Consider the following 18,785-nt stretch of genomic DNA (forward strand, 5'->3'; position numbering starts at 1 on the left):
TCGGGTAATAACAAAAGCATGTCAGCTGCAAACGTTGGTATTACATGGCAAAATATGAATGGAAAAGATATCAAAACTATATTTCAGACATCTCAGTAAAAAAAGTTTTTCAATAAATCAATGTCAGCTTTGTTAGAAATATGGGTTTATAAGCAGGAGTCATGTTCGGGTGTCCTATGTCTGGTATATTTGTATATCAACAAATCAATGTCAGTCGGGGTATCATTCGGGACTTAGTTCCGTGTTTAATGTGTCCATATTCCCTTCTCTGGTACATATGTAAGTCAACAGACATGACACGCTCGCGTGTAATCTACCTGTATGAGGCGAGGTCAACACGCGTGAGACGGTGTCAAAACAATGGCGACGTTGTAGAGGACCTGGACCAACATAGACCTGCTGGTGTAAACATCTATTGTAGGATGACACGAGTCTACACCACTACATGGCTCCACTGTAGTGAGGCTCTGTCATGTTATATACAGGTTAATATAGATGGTCATATAGATCATCTATTGTAGGATGACACGAGTCTACACCACTACATGGCTCCACTGTAGTGAGGCTCTGTCATGTTATATACAGGTTAATATAGATGGTCATATAGATCATCTATTGTAGGATGACACGAGTCTACACCACTACATGGCTCCACTGTAGTGAGGCTCTGTCATGTTATATACAGGTTAATATAGATGGTCATATAGATCATCTATTGTAGGATGACACGAGTCTACACCACTACATGGCTCCACTGTAGTGAGGCTCTGTCATGTTATATACAGGTTAATATAGATGGTCATATAGATCATCTATTGTAGGATGACACGAGTCTACACCACTACATGGCTCCACTGTAGTGAGGCTCTGTCATGTTATATACAGGTTAATATAGATGGTCATATAGATCATCTATTGTAGGATGACACGAGTCTACACCACTACATGGCTCCACTGTAGTGAGGCTCTGTCATGTTATATACAGGTTAATATAGATGGTCATATAGATCATCTATTGTAGGATGACACGAGTCTACACCACTACATGGCTCCACTGTAGTGAGGCTCTGTCATGTTATATACAGGTTAATATAGATGGTCATATAGATCATCTATTGTAGGATGACACGAGTCTACACCACTACATGGCTCCACTGTAGTGAGGCTCTGTCATGTTATATACAGGTTAATATAGATGGTCATATAGATCATCTATTGTAGGATGACACGAGTCTACACCACTACATGGCTCCACTGTAGTGAGGCTCTGTCATGTTATATACAGGTTAATATAGATGATCATATAGAACATCTATTGTAGGATGTCACGGGCCTACACCACTATATGACTCCACTGTAGTGAGGCTCTGTCATGTTATATACAGGTTAATATAGATGGTCATATAGATCATCTATTGTAGGATGACACGAGCCTACACCACTACATGACTCCACTGTAGCAAGGATATGTCATGTTATATACAGGTTAATAGAGATGGTCATATAGATCATCTATTGTAGGATGACACGAGCCTACACCACTACATGACTCCACTGTAGCAAGGATATGTCATGTTATATACAGGTTAATAGAGATGGTCATATAGATGCACGGGCCCATATAGATGCACGGGCCCATATAGATGCACGTGTTCATATACATGCATGGACTCATATAGATACACGGGCTCATATAGATGCATGGGCTCATATAGATACACGGGCTCATATAGATGCACGTTTTCATATACATGCACGGTCCCATATGGGCTCATATAGATGCACGGTCCCATATGGGCTCATATAGATGCACGGGCCCATATAGATACACGTGTTCATATACATGCATCGACTCATATAGATGCACGGCCCATATAGATGCACAGACCCATATGGGCTCAAATAGATACGCGGGCTCATATAGATGCACGGGCCCATATAGATGCACGGGCCCATATGGGCCCATATAGACGCACGGTACCATATAGATGCAAGTGCATGCCACATATCACTTACACGTTGCATAAACTCTTTGTGTTAAATTAAATGCGAACCGGCAATTATACCTTAACAAAGTAATATTCTAAGATTAATCGTCCGTACGCAGTCAACGGATTAAACATGCAATAGAAACAAAAGTGTATAAACTGGTACATTCCCGTAACTGCTTATATTCCATTAGCTATTTATTTCAAACCTTTCCATGTTCACCTAATTAAGTAAACCCAATTTCACTATGGTGATTAAAAAAATATATCGATAACTCATCAAAACCGTGAGTTACGGTAAATCACCCCACCTCACATGTATGACCACATGAGCAGGGACTGCGTGCTGCTCACCAAATTGACATGTAAGAGCTAATCGATGTGGCAGCGACCTCACGCAGGGCGTCTCACACTGACACCCACTGCGGCCCCTCTCATTGTTTCCTGATTAACCCGGGGTGGGGGACCGTTTGCCGCTACTTAGTTCACGTCTAGCCATCTAGTTCCCTCCTGTAATTGGACACACATCGGGTGAGCAGTGTCTAGTTTGTGTTGGCATGGCAGGTACCTGAACTAATATCGTGGGAACAAGCTAACGGGCGCGCATCACGGTGGGAATCAAGGTGATAACAGAAACTAATTAGCTTCACATTCTCACCATCATATGCTAGCAGATTTCGATACATCATAACAATAGAAACCATATACGCTCGCATATTTCGATACATCATAACAATAGAAACCATATACGCTCGCATATTTCGATACATCATATCAACAGAAACCATATACGCTCGCATATTTCGATACATCATATCAATAGAAACCATGTACGCTCGCATAATTCGATACATCGTATTAATAGAAACCACTTGTGTTGTCAGATCCCATCTTCAAACATCTTTAATGTCATATATTTCGGGTAGCTACAGTGTAAAGACAATGAGGAAGACTCTAACCCAACACAAGCCAATGATGCACTGTTCCATGTAATGACTATGTGTCATTAGTGGACCAACAAAACCACTGTACGAGGACCGTGAGAGAAGTCAACAATACATTATTCTCTCGGTCATAACCCCCAATCTACGGCTCAATTATCAAATCTTTCAAGTAGCCCTGACACCTCAAAGCGACACTCGCACCGAATATTACGGTTCTAGAAAACCCACGATCTAGAGGTTTCTTTCTTAAAGGATGTTGTAGAATAGAAATAAAATACGAGCACTATTACGTGAAGAAAAAAAAAATAAGCATGGATTTTACAAAGTATTACATAAAGAAGCGAGAGATTATGTCCACTACAGATATAAAGCTACCAACTGGCCGTTTTCTTCAATAAGTACACGTCCATCATGGGAAGTGAAGTGGTCACACCAACACGGCAAGGTTTAAAGTTGGATGCTGAACGATGGTCCAGTGGATTCGAACCGTGAGCTGGCATGCGATGTACCCGGACAATAGAAGGCAGGACAATGCTAAGTGATCTATTGAAAGGCTGAAGAGGCATTCTTCCCACAGCTCGAGTGCTGTGTTCTCTTCGTCAAGGTGTTTTCGTGTAGGTCACCGTGGACAGGGGGTACTTTAACTAAGATTACCGTGCATAGGATCCCATTCATTCAACATTCAGAAATACTTGGAGAGTTTGCTAATTAATTGACATATTTAAAATCTGCAACAGGAAACACTTTAAACCCCCCCCCCCCCCCACACCCTTTTATTTTTTAACATGTGCCAAGTGGAAAGAAATGATTTCAGGATTAAGTAAAAGAACCAGTTATAATTTAGAGTTAAGTTCCACAAAGCAAGTTATTTGTGTAAGTTGTGTTACAATAAGCATTCGATTGGTATTGTGATCAACTCTTGGCTTAAGCTATATAGAAGATAATATATAATGTGTAAATAGAAAATATGTAGGAAGCTGATTTTTGTGTGTGACTAATGCCTAAATACATCCCCACCCCCGAAATACTACATACTACTACATGCATGTTATTACAAAAAAAAAAGCAGATGGCAGTTTACATTATATTTTATTTCATGCCAGCCCCACAGTCTAACGATGTGAGAATCCATATGCCGGTGGTACACAAACTATGTTTTTCCTCTGTCCAATTGTTGACTGGATGAAATTTTCGATGAGTAAACACAAGCCTGCTGGTGTATATTTTCCTTGTCCAGTGTAACAATGACGAAGTATGAAATGTGTCCCCACCCTCCAACAGATGGCCCCCGCGTGAGAACCGTTTCCTCCCGTCTCCCGGGTGTCTCGCACCTAGTTCACGGGTCTGAGTTGACCGTTGCTCCCCACAATACACCTCTCCTTGGTCCTCCTATACATACTGCTCTACATAGCCAGACTCGCTGACATGATCACTGAATACACTGGTAGCCTTCATCGTTGGTGGTGGCAATTGTTCGTGTTTAAACTGATGGTTTCTAAACATCTAATACACCTTAATGATGGGAACGGTGGTCCAATAACATAGAGGACGTGAAAGACAGGACGTCAATAGTTGGGAGGTTGAAACAAACGGTCAGGTGAAACACGTCAATAGTTGAGATTGTAAAACAAACGGTCAGGTCGTTAAGGTTAAAGACTCACCCATTGTTCTGGTCCTTGTGCCAGACGGAGATGAGCAGACGTTTTTTACGGTCCTCTTCTAGAATTTCCCTGTTAGACACGATATGGTTAGGTGGGCGGTGTCAGGGGGTTGTCACACAATGTACAAGGTATGGCAAGACAAACACAGTATAGCATGAAGACAAACACAGTATAGCATGAAGACAAACACAGTAGGGAGCTAACATACATACAGACGAAACGAGTTATAGCATTGTTACATTTACCTTTAATTAGAGACTACATGTCAAACAGGTTAAAAGATATGTGAAGACAAACACAGTAGGGGCTTATAAAGTTGTTTGACTAACACACATACACAAGAAATAGCGAATAACACACATACACAAGTATGGAGCTATATGGATGTTACATTTACCTTTAATTATAGACCACATGGGAAACTTTAAAAGGTATTTGAAGACAAACAAATTGTAAAGACATAATAAAGACACAGGTAAGATTCTAAGTGTGCCTAACTGAAATATTCAGTAGAAAACTTTAAGTCTAAAGACAGACACAAAGACACAATGAAGGTTTTACAGTAAGCCTAACTTACGTACTCACACGGAAAACTTGGTGTCAAGACAGACATAAAGACACAGTAAAGGTTTTACAGTAAGCCTAACTGGTGTACTCACATGGAAAACTTGGTGTAAAGACAGACATAAAGACACAGTAAAGGTTTTACAGTAAGCCTAACTGGTGTACTCACATGGAAAACAAACTCTAAAGACAGATTTAACAACACAACGAAGGTTTTACAGTAAGCCTAACTGATGTACTCACATAGAAAAGTTTAAGTGTGAAGACAGCCATAACAACACAACGAAGGTTTTACAGTAAGCCTAACTGATGTACTCACATAGAAAAGTTTAAGTGTGAAGACAGCCATAACAACACAACGAAGGTTTACAGTAAGCCTAACTGATGTACTCACATAGAAAAGTTTAAGTGTGAAGACAGCCATAACAACACAACGAAGGTTTTACAGTAAGCCTAACTGATGTACTCACATAGAAAAGTTTAAGTGTGAAGACAGCCATAACAACACAACGAAGGTTTTACAGTAAGCCTAACTGATGTACTCACATAGAAAAGTTTAAGTGTGAAGACAGCCATAACAACACAACGAAGGTTTTACAGTAAGCCTAACTGATGTACTCACATAGAAAAGTTTAAGTGTGAAGACAGCCACAACAACACAACGAAGGTTTTACAGTAAGCCTAACTGATGTACTCACATGAAAAACTTGGTGTCAAGACAGACATAACAACACAACGAAGGTTTTACAGTAAGCCTAACTGATGTACTCACATAGAAAAGTTTAAGTGTGAAAACAGCCATAACAACACAATAAAGGTTTTACAGTAAGCCTAACTTATGCACTCACATGGAAAACTTGGTGTCAAGACGACATAAAGAGACAATGAAGGTTTTACAGTAAGCCTTAATTTAAGTACTCACATAGAAAACTTCTCATCAAAGACCGGGTTGTTGCTGCTGAGCCGCACCAAAGTTTTACATCTTGTACGGCGGCTCTCATCCGGTACCAGAGACATCTGGATATACAAATACAAGTTAGATATTCAATCATCACACACTTTAACAGTCATAGAAATAGAAAGTCGACCATCACATACTTTAATATGATGACGTCTTAAAACATAAGGTGTCAACTTTAGGCACAGAAAAATGATGAAACTGACCTTGACATACGAGTCGCAGTGAGATTTCCATGAGGACGACAAACATCGGGCTTGGATAACTGTAGACAAAACATTCAACGTTTGTTATAGCTAATGCCATAACTGGTCAGTTATAGCTAATGTCATGTTTACTGGTCAGTTATATGGTTGCTACTATGTGCCCATCATTAAACTGAACAAGCCTAAGATTGACATAATAATTCTAGCAACCCTTCCAACCCATCAAGAGCTGTGCTTGTATGGTGTAATAAGTAGACCATCTAGGTAACCAATGTACATACCATGAACAGTCAGCAAGCCAACGTTCCAGTAGGCCGATATTCGCAGATGACCTACAACAAAAAGATGATCAGGTTTATGTTACATTTCAAGACAATGACGACATTTTAATTATATTGGCCTCTTGGTTGTATAGCTGTGAATTTGTAATCCCGTTTTAGGGTTTCTGAATATCGTGCTTTGATCAGAACAACAAAAATATCAAGTTCAGGGTAAACCATGGAGCATTAAACGACGACTTAATATTCTTGACAGACATACGGGGTGTGAGCAACAGCTTGGGGTGACGTGGAGTGTCATGTACCATATCAGATGTAGTGGAGTCACCATATCTGATTTGTGTAGTCACCATATCAGATATAGTGTAGTCACCATAGCGGATATAGTGGCCTATTCTGTGCTAAATCAGATACGCTGTGAAGGTACCATATCAGGTGTGAATATCAAATGTACGATCTTGACTCGGGTTTAAGGGAGCGCTTAAAATTTAAATATTCCAGCAGTGAGCTGACGTTGATGAAGTGACAGCACGTGCAGGATCTACTGTCGTACAAAACGTGTCGTGGTGGGCCATGATTTGTAGCCACCGATAACATCATGTACGACGTATGGATAGGATTGTCTATTGAACATTCATTGTTTACACGTAGAGTCGGCTCTGAGAGATCATTTCATAGATATATATACACGGGTGATGTTCTAACATTCTATGCAAGAAGTAAACATTACTAGTAGATCACAAAATCTTTCTACAGCCTGGTTTCTAAGCTCGCAGAATTCTTTGTTGCCGGTAATAGCTAACATTTTTCCAAACGCGGTCACGTGACTAGAACCAATCTCCCCAATAGAAATATCGCATTTCCAATAAAGATAGAACTAAACCCCTACAATCTAGTCGCTTTGTTATTCTTCGTCTCTGGGAGAATGGGCCAGTCCGCCCTATGATTAGAAGCAGAAATCCTGCATATGCTTTTTTCAATGGTGGGCTATTATTGACTCGAGCCTTATTCTGTACCTCTTCCCCTTTGTCCTGTGTATAATGTATGAGTTGTGTTGGTTTATGGCAAGATTGCAGCTGACAGAGAATCGCCCTCACACAGGGGAAACACCACCCCCCGGGATATACAACCATTTTTATGGGACTATATATATGCAGAGTTTTTTGTATAGAGTGACCCATAAATGTACAAACATGTTCTCATTAAACTCAGTTTTTATTGCTTCCTTAAAGCAAATGACTATATTTGAGTGATTCAACCATTAATGCGGCATAAAAACGTGAACGTTCCCCTACTTTTACCTGAGTACAAGCATAACACTAAAATAAACCAATTATAAATCGTCAGAGTTTAAAGCGAAATTTCAGAGCCATAAAACTGGTTGAAATTTGTATTAATATTTGAAAACAACATTCATCCCCGTACATTAAAAATGTAACAGCCCGTCAGTTTATTGTCTGCACGTATGACATGAATGCACGTCCAACATTGCCTCACAGCGAGTTTACCTCAAGCGTTCGTTATGGCGTGCAATTCAAAACTTTGAGCCAATCAGCAGGGCAAGAAACACGCGCTCATATAGTAGCAGGTGCGGCCTAGTCATCGGTGTCATTTTCTGGGCCACTTTTTTTTTTACCTCATTATTTGTTTCATGTGTAACTGTTAGGTAAATGCGTTTAATGTGCCAGGTTCATGTGTTTGATGTGTAACTGTCAGGTGCATGTGTTTTATGTGTAAGAACTAGATAAAACTGTCCGAGTGAATGTTAAGTACAAAGAGAGAAACAGTTCAATACATCGTGTGTATCAGTAAGTTATTGTGAACAATGGGAAATTTTGTTTTGTGAAGGGCTAAAAAAACAGAGTGTTATTACAGTAAACACCGACATACTTCCTCTCGCCGCAATTTGTCTGCACGTGCTATACCCTCTTTATAGTCACGTGCATTAGAGCGGTCACATTTTTTTAAACCAGTGTCATTAAGTTTTGGTCGAGCCACGCGCATGAGCTTAAGTCTGTAACAAATATAAAAAATGACTTATACTTTGAAGACTTTGAAAGGGAGGGGGAGTGGTATGATTGGGGGTGAGCGGTTAACGTGTAAAATTGTATCAGCCTACCATAGTCTGAGTATTAGATGAGATTATGTCAGCGCACGACACGAGATTAGCTGTGATACCGTACGATCCGGCTGCTGCTGACGTTGATAAGGTTTTGTCAGGGTGACGTCAGGTGGTGCTCATTACTAGCAGACAAACAGTGAACACCACGTCAGTTATAACATTTTGTTTCAAATACGCATGTCGTCTATATTTTTAAAAATCGGAATTTTCAAATTTAAACATTTAATAACTTATTTATATTTAAACTTTTTTGATCCGATGTAGTATATGTAATGCTACTTTTTGAATCCATTAGTACCTCTCCATCGCGATAAATCTAAAAAGAAGTTTACATGATCAACTTCACCAAGTGAGTTAGAGTTTAAATTTACGATTGAAACTAAATAAAATTATGTACCAGGGCCCTGATTTCCGTATTCGACACGGAGATATTAGTGCAATCATCTCCCAGCCAAACAAAGGTGTGACAGCCAACTAAAACAAAGCGATCAGACAATGTACCAAGGACGACGGCAACACGATAACGATACAGTGGCCACCACTTCACCCAAACATTTGGGGGCCTCTGAGTTGCAGTTTACAGATAACACGGCGTTCGTGGATGTAGGCATCCCCCTCAAGTAGAGCCATGCAGATAACATCGTGAGCCGTGTGGCCCACTGTTTGGCTCGATTTGTTGGTCGGTAGTTAGGTTTCTCGATACGCGTGTCAAGTATGACGTGGCGTATGTTGTGACATGGGGCGTTATGTTGATCTGTGTAACAATTACTGACAAGGTTTCAGACACGATTGCATACAGCGTGTCTTACCTCAAGTAACTGACACAGACATTGTCAAGAAAATCAATGTTAAAAATTCAATTTAAACATACATTACAATGCACCGAGATATAAGCGATTTTTAGATTTTTCCATGAATAAGTTACAATTTTTAAAGAAATACTGTAACCATATTTGTTTTTAATGTTCTATACTGGTACACATTTTGGGGGACATTTATTTCTAAAGTGTAAATAAAATTTCCTCTAAAAAATAGTCTGACAATATTTACTAGGCTACACAGTTAAAGAGTAGGGAAAGAAAAACAATTTCCATTAGAATTATGGCCAATCATTTTGGTATTTTATTAAAATACATTAGTTTAAGCAGTAAAGCCGAATAGACTACATAGACATAGATAATGTTAAACATGTTTGAAATATTCGACACAAACTTCTAAGCATGGACACAACCGAACAAACGTGAGGGACCCAATACAAAAATGATATGATATGAAAGGGAGCATTAAAGTGGCGCTGATATTTTTTCAGGTCAGCAACAAGGAATAAAACAGCCGGAATTAGCGAGGACAGATCACTTTCAAAAGATGTAAAAAAAACGGGCGTGCGGATGTGAGAGAGGACACGTCCAGGTACCGTGGCGACTAGAACGTTCTAAAGGAGCTCACGTCCGGGCCTTAGATGGGAGGGTCACATACAATGTTTTCTAGGAGAAGAATAATGGCACCAGTTTATCATATCGGGGCAGGAGATTAATCACTAGTTCAAACAACGTTATTCAACCTTTTTTTTTTCGTGCCGGGGCTCTGTGAATTTTGTTCAGAAGAAATTAATACTAGCCTAATTAAATAGGACACTAACAAAGACTAATAATTTTTTTTAATAATTGCCCTACTGTAGTAATATTAGACTATTTTGTGATTTAAAAATGAATGATTACTTAAAATATTACTAAAAGTTTTGTGTCAAATGTTAATACTGAGTTCATTTAAAACTAAAAAGGATATAAAAAAAAACTCGGCTCGCAATGAAAAAACAACAACCCGACTTTTAGTATTAGAACTGGCCAGCATGTGGGTCACTTTTTGATATGACGTGAAACAGAAAGGCTGGAGATGGACGCGACATAAACCAAACAATGCAACAATACGCTAGTCAAACAGAGGGAATGTTGCCTCGCTCTCTTCTATAATGGCTCGCTTGCCTACAAAAGCAAACCAAATCTTGGGCCATCTGTCGAGGGTATTAATACTGGACATCAACCGTGACTAGCGGCTATTTTTCAGCCTGTGATTTTTCGATGCTAAATATGGCGCGTGCCTTCAAGTTTTTCTGGGACAAAATAAAGCGCTCACAGTGCAAATCTAAGATAAAAATAAATAAAAAATAAACAGCAACAAAATATTATGATTTTCTAGGATAAACCAAAGTAATTTTACAGTAAGTTAGTAAATCCTCTCCCCATGAGCTGACGATTGTAAGAACGGGTCGCGTGTCAAGACGAAAAGAAATCAAGCTGCTATTGGGGAGCTTGAAGAATATTAATACTAGAGCTTGTAATGCAACCCGTGGACGTGACATAAGCTTTGAGCTACGAAATGTCAGCGGATAGACCACCCCGTCAGCACAGGTGTCAAATAACTGATCCCATCACAGCTGGTACAAATAAATGTCAACCTACATGCCGGGTTGGGCCCAGCACCATTTCTATGGCCAACAACCCCACGACATCAGGCCGCACGCGACAAACTTGGCGTTACGCGTGACAAAAACAGATTCTTTTAAAGCGAGTAACGGCACCCAGCGGTGGAGGTAAAACCTATACCAGCGTGTGGCTGTGCTTCGGTGATGGACCATTTGTATAGTATCGACCGGTGGGGGAATGTAAACGGCATTTAATGCCGTACAGTCGGAGACAATAGCGCGTAAAGATGGGGGAAAGTTTATATTAAAGCAGGTGCAAGTAGAACATCGTAGAAGTAGAATGGTCGATGAAAACGTCGAGAGGAAACTACTTGAGATATTTGTCGCGTGGGGGTGGCAAGGTCGTTAGAAACAATGATGAATCGTAAAATAATAAGACGCCTCCTCCAGAAGAAAGCCCCGGACCTATTTTATATTGTAATTAAGGCGATCATAAATTAACGATGGTTCACATCTGCTTGAAGTGGGTCTTTAATTCTTTACTTTAGATTAAAAGAATGAAAAGTTTAATATAAATTGGGCAGGAAAACAATACATTGTGTTCAGAACGTTAAAAATTTCGCGTCTGGACGATATAAAAAGTAAAAGCGATTATATAATAGGGATTGTTTGGTTTTAAGTAGCCGTAAACTGCGACGGATTGTAAGCGACCAATCTAACGGTTGGCGTTACATTTCCGTCAGGTCGGTCCGTCAATAAAGCCAGCGGGAAAACAGCTATTGTTGTTTTCATATAGGGGAAGGCGTCGCTGTAAAACATCAGCAGTGGCTTCAAGCTAACATCGGTCAAGGGTCGGACGGTGACAGTCACCGGTGAAAACCTGGCCTTTGTCCGCGGTGAACGCCCCAAGTTGAATTGTCCGGAATAGGGTCAGTAACCATGTTTAGAAGCTGGGTCTTGTGTTACCGGAAGCAATGCCAGGTTACAAATGTTCTAAAAATATCCCCCCCGTCTCTAGCCCAGGTCGAGGACCTCTACCAAGTGTGGGAAATGTGCCAGGGTTTGCAATTACATTTTCATGTTTTAAACCTACTTTTTCATAATACTTCAAATAACAATGTATGTATAGATTAGTTAAACGCTTAACACCCCAAACACGAAATTCTAAATTAGAAAACTGTGAAGTAAAGTAGCATTCATAGAACTGATTGAAAAGCCTCTGTAATAAAAGATCCGATCAGCCCAGTATTGTTACAGATCGTCACCACCAAGTGTAAACTACACATTAAATTCACGTCAGAATAGTATCAAACAATAGTAAAAACTAAGTAGTAATAGTGAATTATTTAGAATTTAATATCACTGTGACAAGTTCAACAAATAAATTGACAGCATGGGCGGGAGGGGGGGGGGGAGGGGGTGGAAGAGGGCTGGCACTTTAAACATCACCAGTGCCTGCCTTCTAAAAGTTACATTTTTCGACCATGAAATCGTTCCCAACCAGACACAGCGCCCCAGCCGTGATTGTGTAATGATGACGTGTTAACTGGGACGGACGATGGCGCTATGGAAGATTCTCTGGTACATACCAAGTACGTTACCAGCCATAAATCGTCTGGCAACTGAGCTGTAACGAGGGCCAGTACCCGCGTGTCAGCTAAGTCTGGGTGAGGTAACGGCATACAGCACAGGGCCGTTACAGCACCTAGCTAGACAGCCGTGACGGCACGGGTGAGTTACCCTGAGAAATGACGTCACACTGACCAGCGTCTGGAGCAAGGATAGATGCCAGCATTACGTAGGACTGACACCTAACAGAGAGGTGATGACGTACGTAGCAGGGCTGGTCAGTACCGTTTCAGACTGGATGACGTACGTAGCAGGACTGGTCAGTACCGTTTCAGACTGGGAGGCGGACAATGTTACACTAGACCGAGATACAAGACAGTTTTGGCATTTTTTACATGGGTTGGTTACCTAATATCGGAGACTGCAGTGTGTCGATGTCTATGTGTGTATTCACGCCTACAACTGTCAGCATCTAGTCTACAGACATAAAGGGAATGGAACGATAGACATAAATCTTGAAACTAGAACTTTAAAATATATATTTCTAATACTTATTTCCATGTAATTACAACCAGTGTTTCTTCCAGACTTTTTTCTCCGGGGGGGGGGGGGGGGAAAGAAGGGGGGGGCGGTCAACATTTTTCGGGGGGGGGCGGTCAACATTTTTCGGGGGGGGGGGGGGGCGGACACTAGTAAAAGTGTATGTTTACTATATGAAATCCATCTATTTCGGGGGGGGGGGGGGGTAGACTTTCTTCGAGAAGAGATGCCTGGAAGAAACTCTGATTACAACGTTTAAAATACATTCGTAGATAGTATATTCACATTTTATCCAATTACAATAAAGTGAGACTAATCCAATAATTACGTTTTCGAGTGGATAGATAAGGCAATAAAGTATCTCATTTAGATTTTGTACAGATTAAAATCGATGAAATCAAACTATAGTTTATTGCATGTTATAGATACCCGCCCAGTTAAAAGTGCCGTTATGATACCTGTCACTCACATAGATTGACTAAACGGATTAGCAGGGATTAACTAACGACTGGCCGATCAACTCGAGCAGACCGTGTCAACAAGTTCTAATCCGTCTGCAGTCTGGGCCCGTTCAGGTGTTGTTAGCCGAGGGCTGGCAACTAATGCGTTGTAAAACATCAGCGGCTGGTGTAATCAATGGTAACAGTGGAGACTGTAGGGAGAACACTTCTAGGGTTCTGATCGTTTTTTTAATACAAGGAACTAAAAGTCAGTTGGGGGAGTGGGGTTAGAGCCAATTTTATTTATTTAAAAAAAAAAAAAAAACTACCAAAACGCGAAACGCTATTATCTACCGTTCATTACACGGCAGTTAACTTTGGGCTCTAATACCAGGTTTCAGCGTAGTGTGGGAACGACAGCTTAAGTCCTTCAGATATTCGCCACCTTCGCCAGGGAAGGTGCAAGCCCAATCATCGGCCATAAAAATGTCACATGCTTCTTTAGCCAACAGCCGTACACCAGTTTTGGCGACGCGACGAGCGTTAGTCTGCTGACGTAATGCTTCACGGGTTTGGGTTAGAGACGGACCGGACCGTCGGGACTTTATGGCGGATAAGCATAGGGTAACGGAAACTGCCAACGGAATAATGGCAGACTGTTCACGGGATGATGAAAACGATTTTATGACAGTTTTATGACCGGCTAGAGCACACGGTTTCAGGGGCTTTCGTGAAAATACACGTTCAACATCATGTCTAGGCTAGTTGTGCACAGTAAAGTACGCTAAAGTACGCAAGTCTATGCTAGTTGTACACAGTGATGTACGCAAGTCTAGGTTTCTTGTACACAGTGATGTACGCAAGTCTATGCTAGTTGTACACAGTGATGTACGCAAGTCTAGGTTTCTTGTACACAGTGATGTACGCAAGTCTAGGTTTCTTGTACACAGTGATGTACGCAAGTCTAGGTTTCTTGTACACAGTGATGTACGCAAGTCTAGGTTTCTTGTACACAGTGATGTACGCAAGTCTAGGTTTCTTGTACACAGTGATGTACGCAAGTCTAGGTTTCTTGTACACAGTGATGTACGCAAGTCTAGGTTTCTTGTACACAGTGATGTACGCAAGTCTAGGTTTCTTGTACACAGTGATGTACGCAAGTCTAGGTTTCTTGTACACAGTGATTTTCTTGTACACAGTGATCTACGCAAGTCTAGGTTTCTTGTACACAGTGATGTATGTTCAATAAGCTGTTTTATGACTGACCAGAGCACACATGCACAAGGTCGTTACCATTTCAAGGTTTCTTTTCCTACAATAATATTTGAAATTATAGTAGGATATATAATTCATTTTTCTATATACTAAACAATAATCAATGTAACAAATTTGTATTTAAAATTAACCAAACATTGCCATATAGATTTTTAATTTCTATGATGTTAATGTTTTTCTAACACAATTTTTAGTTCTATTGGTCAGATCAGAAACAAGGTTTGACCATCTAACACCGCATGTTTGACCAGTAAAACAAGATCTGACCATTTAAACACCGCATATTTGACCAGTATCAACGCCATGTGTGCCACTAGTAAAACGACTGGCCCTGGAGCAAAGATTCCACACACGATCAAACATCTGACGTGATCACGTAAGGAGAGCTCACATCAGCGGACATCTCTATCTGCCCTGGTGAGGTCAGTTACAAAGTTATCACGTGATCTTTACGGTACAACACCAGGCCACCGGCCACCGCTGCAAATTGGAGCCCATATCACATCTTCATCTCAAACAGTAACCCCCCCCCCCCCATATTCGTCAATGCTTGATATTACTGATATAGCTTAACTGATAGGTGACCTAAATTTCTATATCCCCACACTCCACAAAGATAACTAGTCCCACGTTTTTTATCAGTAACAACAACATCGGTTTCTCTATAATAATGACTTTCTGGAAGTAACTTTTAAAAATAAAATTTTCCTACCCATTATTATTCCGATTTTGCATGTTAATTTTAAATCATCGCCATACGTATTTGTAGGATGATGATGTAATGGGCTACGTTACATACGTTAGATAGCTCCCACTACCCACACTGTGTCCGTGATACAGCTGAACTGCCGTTATACACCCCCCCCCCCCACACCAGTACGATAAAACCGCTATGGCCGAAATGCTGGGGTTTCCCCCCCCCCCCCCCCTTCGATATGATAAGACTGATACGACTGAACCGCGGGGTTATCAGCCATCGATGTCCATACACCGTTACCTGTACCGTACGGAGCCCAACACTGTTTGCCTCCAACCGCTATTGTCCCCGTACAGGTAACGTTCATTGACACGCCAAGTGAGGGCGGACAAAGCCCGGGCCACGAAACGATGTGATCTCCAAAAGGTTACCGCGAGATGTCAAGCCCGTTCACAGCAGGACAGAACACACACCGTCATGTATTGACAGTTCATTATAAAAGCTGCTTTGTAACGTCAATCAGCCCGAGATGACAGAATCAACGAGGGCTACTTGACGGCAGAAGGCGAGCCCACGTAATATTTCATTATATCACGCAAACACACGGAGAACTGCGGGCTAAAATGGCTAATATCCTTACAGATGGTACACCGTTTGTGCAGGCGAGGGATGTCAAGAGTAAAGTAGCATCACTGAGACCACTCTAGAGAACTCAGGTAATAATGTGCTCACACATCTTAGCAGCAAGTTTGTACAAATGATGTGTTACATGTCAGGTAGTGTTAACCATGACGTTCTATAAGATTACCTCAAGTTTTCTAAAGTGAGTTTAATGTTTAATGACACAACTAAGACTGTCTAGTGATGACTGTAGTGGCAACATAGAGAGAACCGTTTTAAAGTTTGTACAAATGATGTGTTACATGTCAGCTAGAGTTAACCATGACATCCCATGAAATTAACTCAAGTTTTCTAACGAGAGTTTAATGACAAGACTTGGTACTGTCTGTTGATGATGTAATAGAGAGAACAGGTTGAAATATGTGTTGAAATTATTTTTAAAATGTTATGGAATTCCCAACCTGGAACAAAGTCTAGCCATTGTATTGTGGTATAGGGTTTAGCCATTATTGTAACAAATACCTTTTTAAACTGCAATAAGCAAGTTATTAAGTTTTTTAAAAAAATAATGTAGCACTAAAATAATAGAGTGCATTGGTTTAAGAAATTCTGACCTGAGTTTTGTAAAAATGTTTTCTTGCTGCTGTGTTCTGATATAACCAGGCTACTGGGGTAGGACTTTTCCACCAGCTCCACACTGTCTTGTGAAGATTTGGAGTTGTGGCGCGATGAACCAAGGGACCTTTGCTGGTAGTTTCTGTAGGAGCCACTGTCTTGTGAGCTGCCACTCTGGAGGGAGCCCTGGGAGCTGTGTCTGGACGGCCTCATCAAGGTAGAGGACACAGCAAGTTCCTTATAGTTCAGGAAGTGGGATCTGAACTCTTCTACAGAGGATGACGCTGCATTGTGAGGGTTGGAGTGGTGAGACTTGGCAGAAGATCCTGATGAGAGTTGACGCTGTATGGATGGAAGCTGATACTGCTCCTCATAAGCTGGGGTCCATGGGAGTGGACATCCCATGTGGTCAACAGACTGTAACGGTAAGTTGGCCACTCTGTCTTGTGAACTGAACCTGGAGTTTTGACATAAAAATGTTTAAGTTGGTCACTCTTGTGAACAAAGAGAGAAAATAAAACTTATTTCACAAGTGAAAAAAAATTATTAGATTTATAAGTCAGTTTATTCATTAAAACTACATTTATTTCTGCATTTCAAATTTAAACCTTTGAAATACAGAAAAAAGGTAGTATTTAATTCTAAGAATGTTTTCAATGGACAATAAACTAAAAACTTTTTTTTTTTAAAATGAGTGTTTACTGATTAATTTGTTTTAAGATGGTGATGAGGAGGTGCTAATGAATTTAGATATTAAGTAAACAACTTTAAAGTGTAAACAATAAGTTTTTAATAGAACTTGTGTGAAAGATTTGTGAATAGACCCAAAAGCAATGGTTTAACTGTGGTAATATAACTGATTATTTCTCTTTTAGTTGTAAAGAACAGTAAAATTGTATTGACAGTTCTCTATTATTAATTGGGTTAACCATTTTAAAATTAGAACATCAGTAGCAAACATGACTTTATCATCTACACACAGATGATGGCAATAACTATGTCAAGTACCTGGCTATGTTAGAGCTCCTGAAGTCACTGTGAAGGTTGTATAAACTGGCTGAGTTGTAGCAAGGTAAGGACGGCTTGACCAACCTCTCTGACCACACGGTACCTTCAGGGTCTGAATCAACAGAATCATACACGGCTGAGATGTCGTCACTGTGGGAACCCTTGTGTGTGCTGGCGGCTACACTGGATGTCACACAGCTGTCTGCTACAGCAGCTGTCACACAACTGTCTGCTACAGCAGCTGTCACCCCAACAGCACTGACACCAATAGACTTGAGGTTGGCAGGTACATCATTGCTGGACAAGTTGGCACTGACAGACTTGCTGTTATGGGAGCTACCAGCCCAGCCAGACAAACTGTTTGTTGAAGGGTGGACACATTGTCTATCTGTTAAGTTTGGGCTATCTTGTTCTACACCTATTTGAAAGTCTTCCCCATTGTGAATCTCCAGCAAATCAATACACTCGGAGTATTTTGCTGAGGAGTTCTGCCGGGGGAGTGGTGCCTTATGTGGCACCCCCGCTGGGGTAGTCACCTCCATCTCAGCCACTGGTTCAGTGCTGGAGCTTTCAGAGTGGAAGGAAATTTGTTTGGATTCAAGGGTCTGGAAATCTGGGTGGTAAGACGCTAGCAACAGTGAGTCATAAGGCTGGGGTTTGGATGCTATCTCAAACTTCTTACTTTCCATGGCAGGAGGTGGGGGAAATTCTTTCTTTCCCAGTGACTGTTTGGGATCATCAATACAAAGTTCCCCAACGTATGAAGTATTGCTGACTGCGTTGAACTTCTCCTGACCAGGGTTGACAGCCAGTTCAAATGTGGATGTCTGTTGCCATACGGTATTGTATGCTCGTGTTTCAACATTATCGTGAGGAA

The 18,785-nt window shown here is 40.8% G+C and overlaps 1 protein-coding gene across 1 annotated transcript in view; it reads right to left on the reverse strand.

Moving 5' to 3' along the window:
• The window catches only part of LOC131936831 (uncharacterized), a 29,412-nt gene extending 10,680 nt beyond the window's left edge, over nucleotides 1-18,732 (reverse strand). Inside the window, exons 1-6 of the mRNA XM_059293922.1 lie at nucleotides 17,909-18,732; nucleotides 16,900-17,357; nucleotides 6,603-6,653; nucleotides 6,322-6,380; nucleotides 6,080-6,174; nucleotides 4,594-4,662 (exon numbers count right to left, since the gene is read on the reverse strand). Of these exons, the coding sequence (XP_059149905.1) occupies nucleotides 4,594-4,662; nucleotides 6,080-6,174; nucleotides 6,322-6,380; nucleotides 6,603-6,653; nucleotides 16,900-17,357; nucleotides 17,909-18,597 (1,421 nt within the window). The 5' untranslated portion in view covers nucleotides 18,598-18,732. The remainder of the gene's footprint in view (nucleotides 1-4,593; nucleotides 4,663-6,079; nucleotides 6,175-6,321; nucleotides 6,381-6,602; nucleotides 6,654-16,899; nucleotides 17,358-17,908) is intronic.
• Between the last annotated feature and the right edge of the window lie 53 nt (nucleotides 18,733-18,785).

This window comes from Physella acuta, unplaced genomic scaffold (genome assembly GCF_028476545.2).
Source record: "Physella acuta isolate Inbredline_101_S28 unplaced genomic scaffold, ASM2847654v3 ptg000189l, whole genome shotgun sequence".
Classification (NCBI taxonomy): domain Eukaryota; kingdom Metazoa; phylum Mollusca; class Gastropoda; family Physidae; genus Physella; species Physella acuta.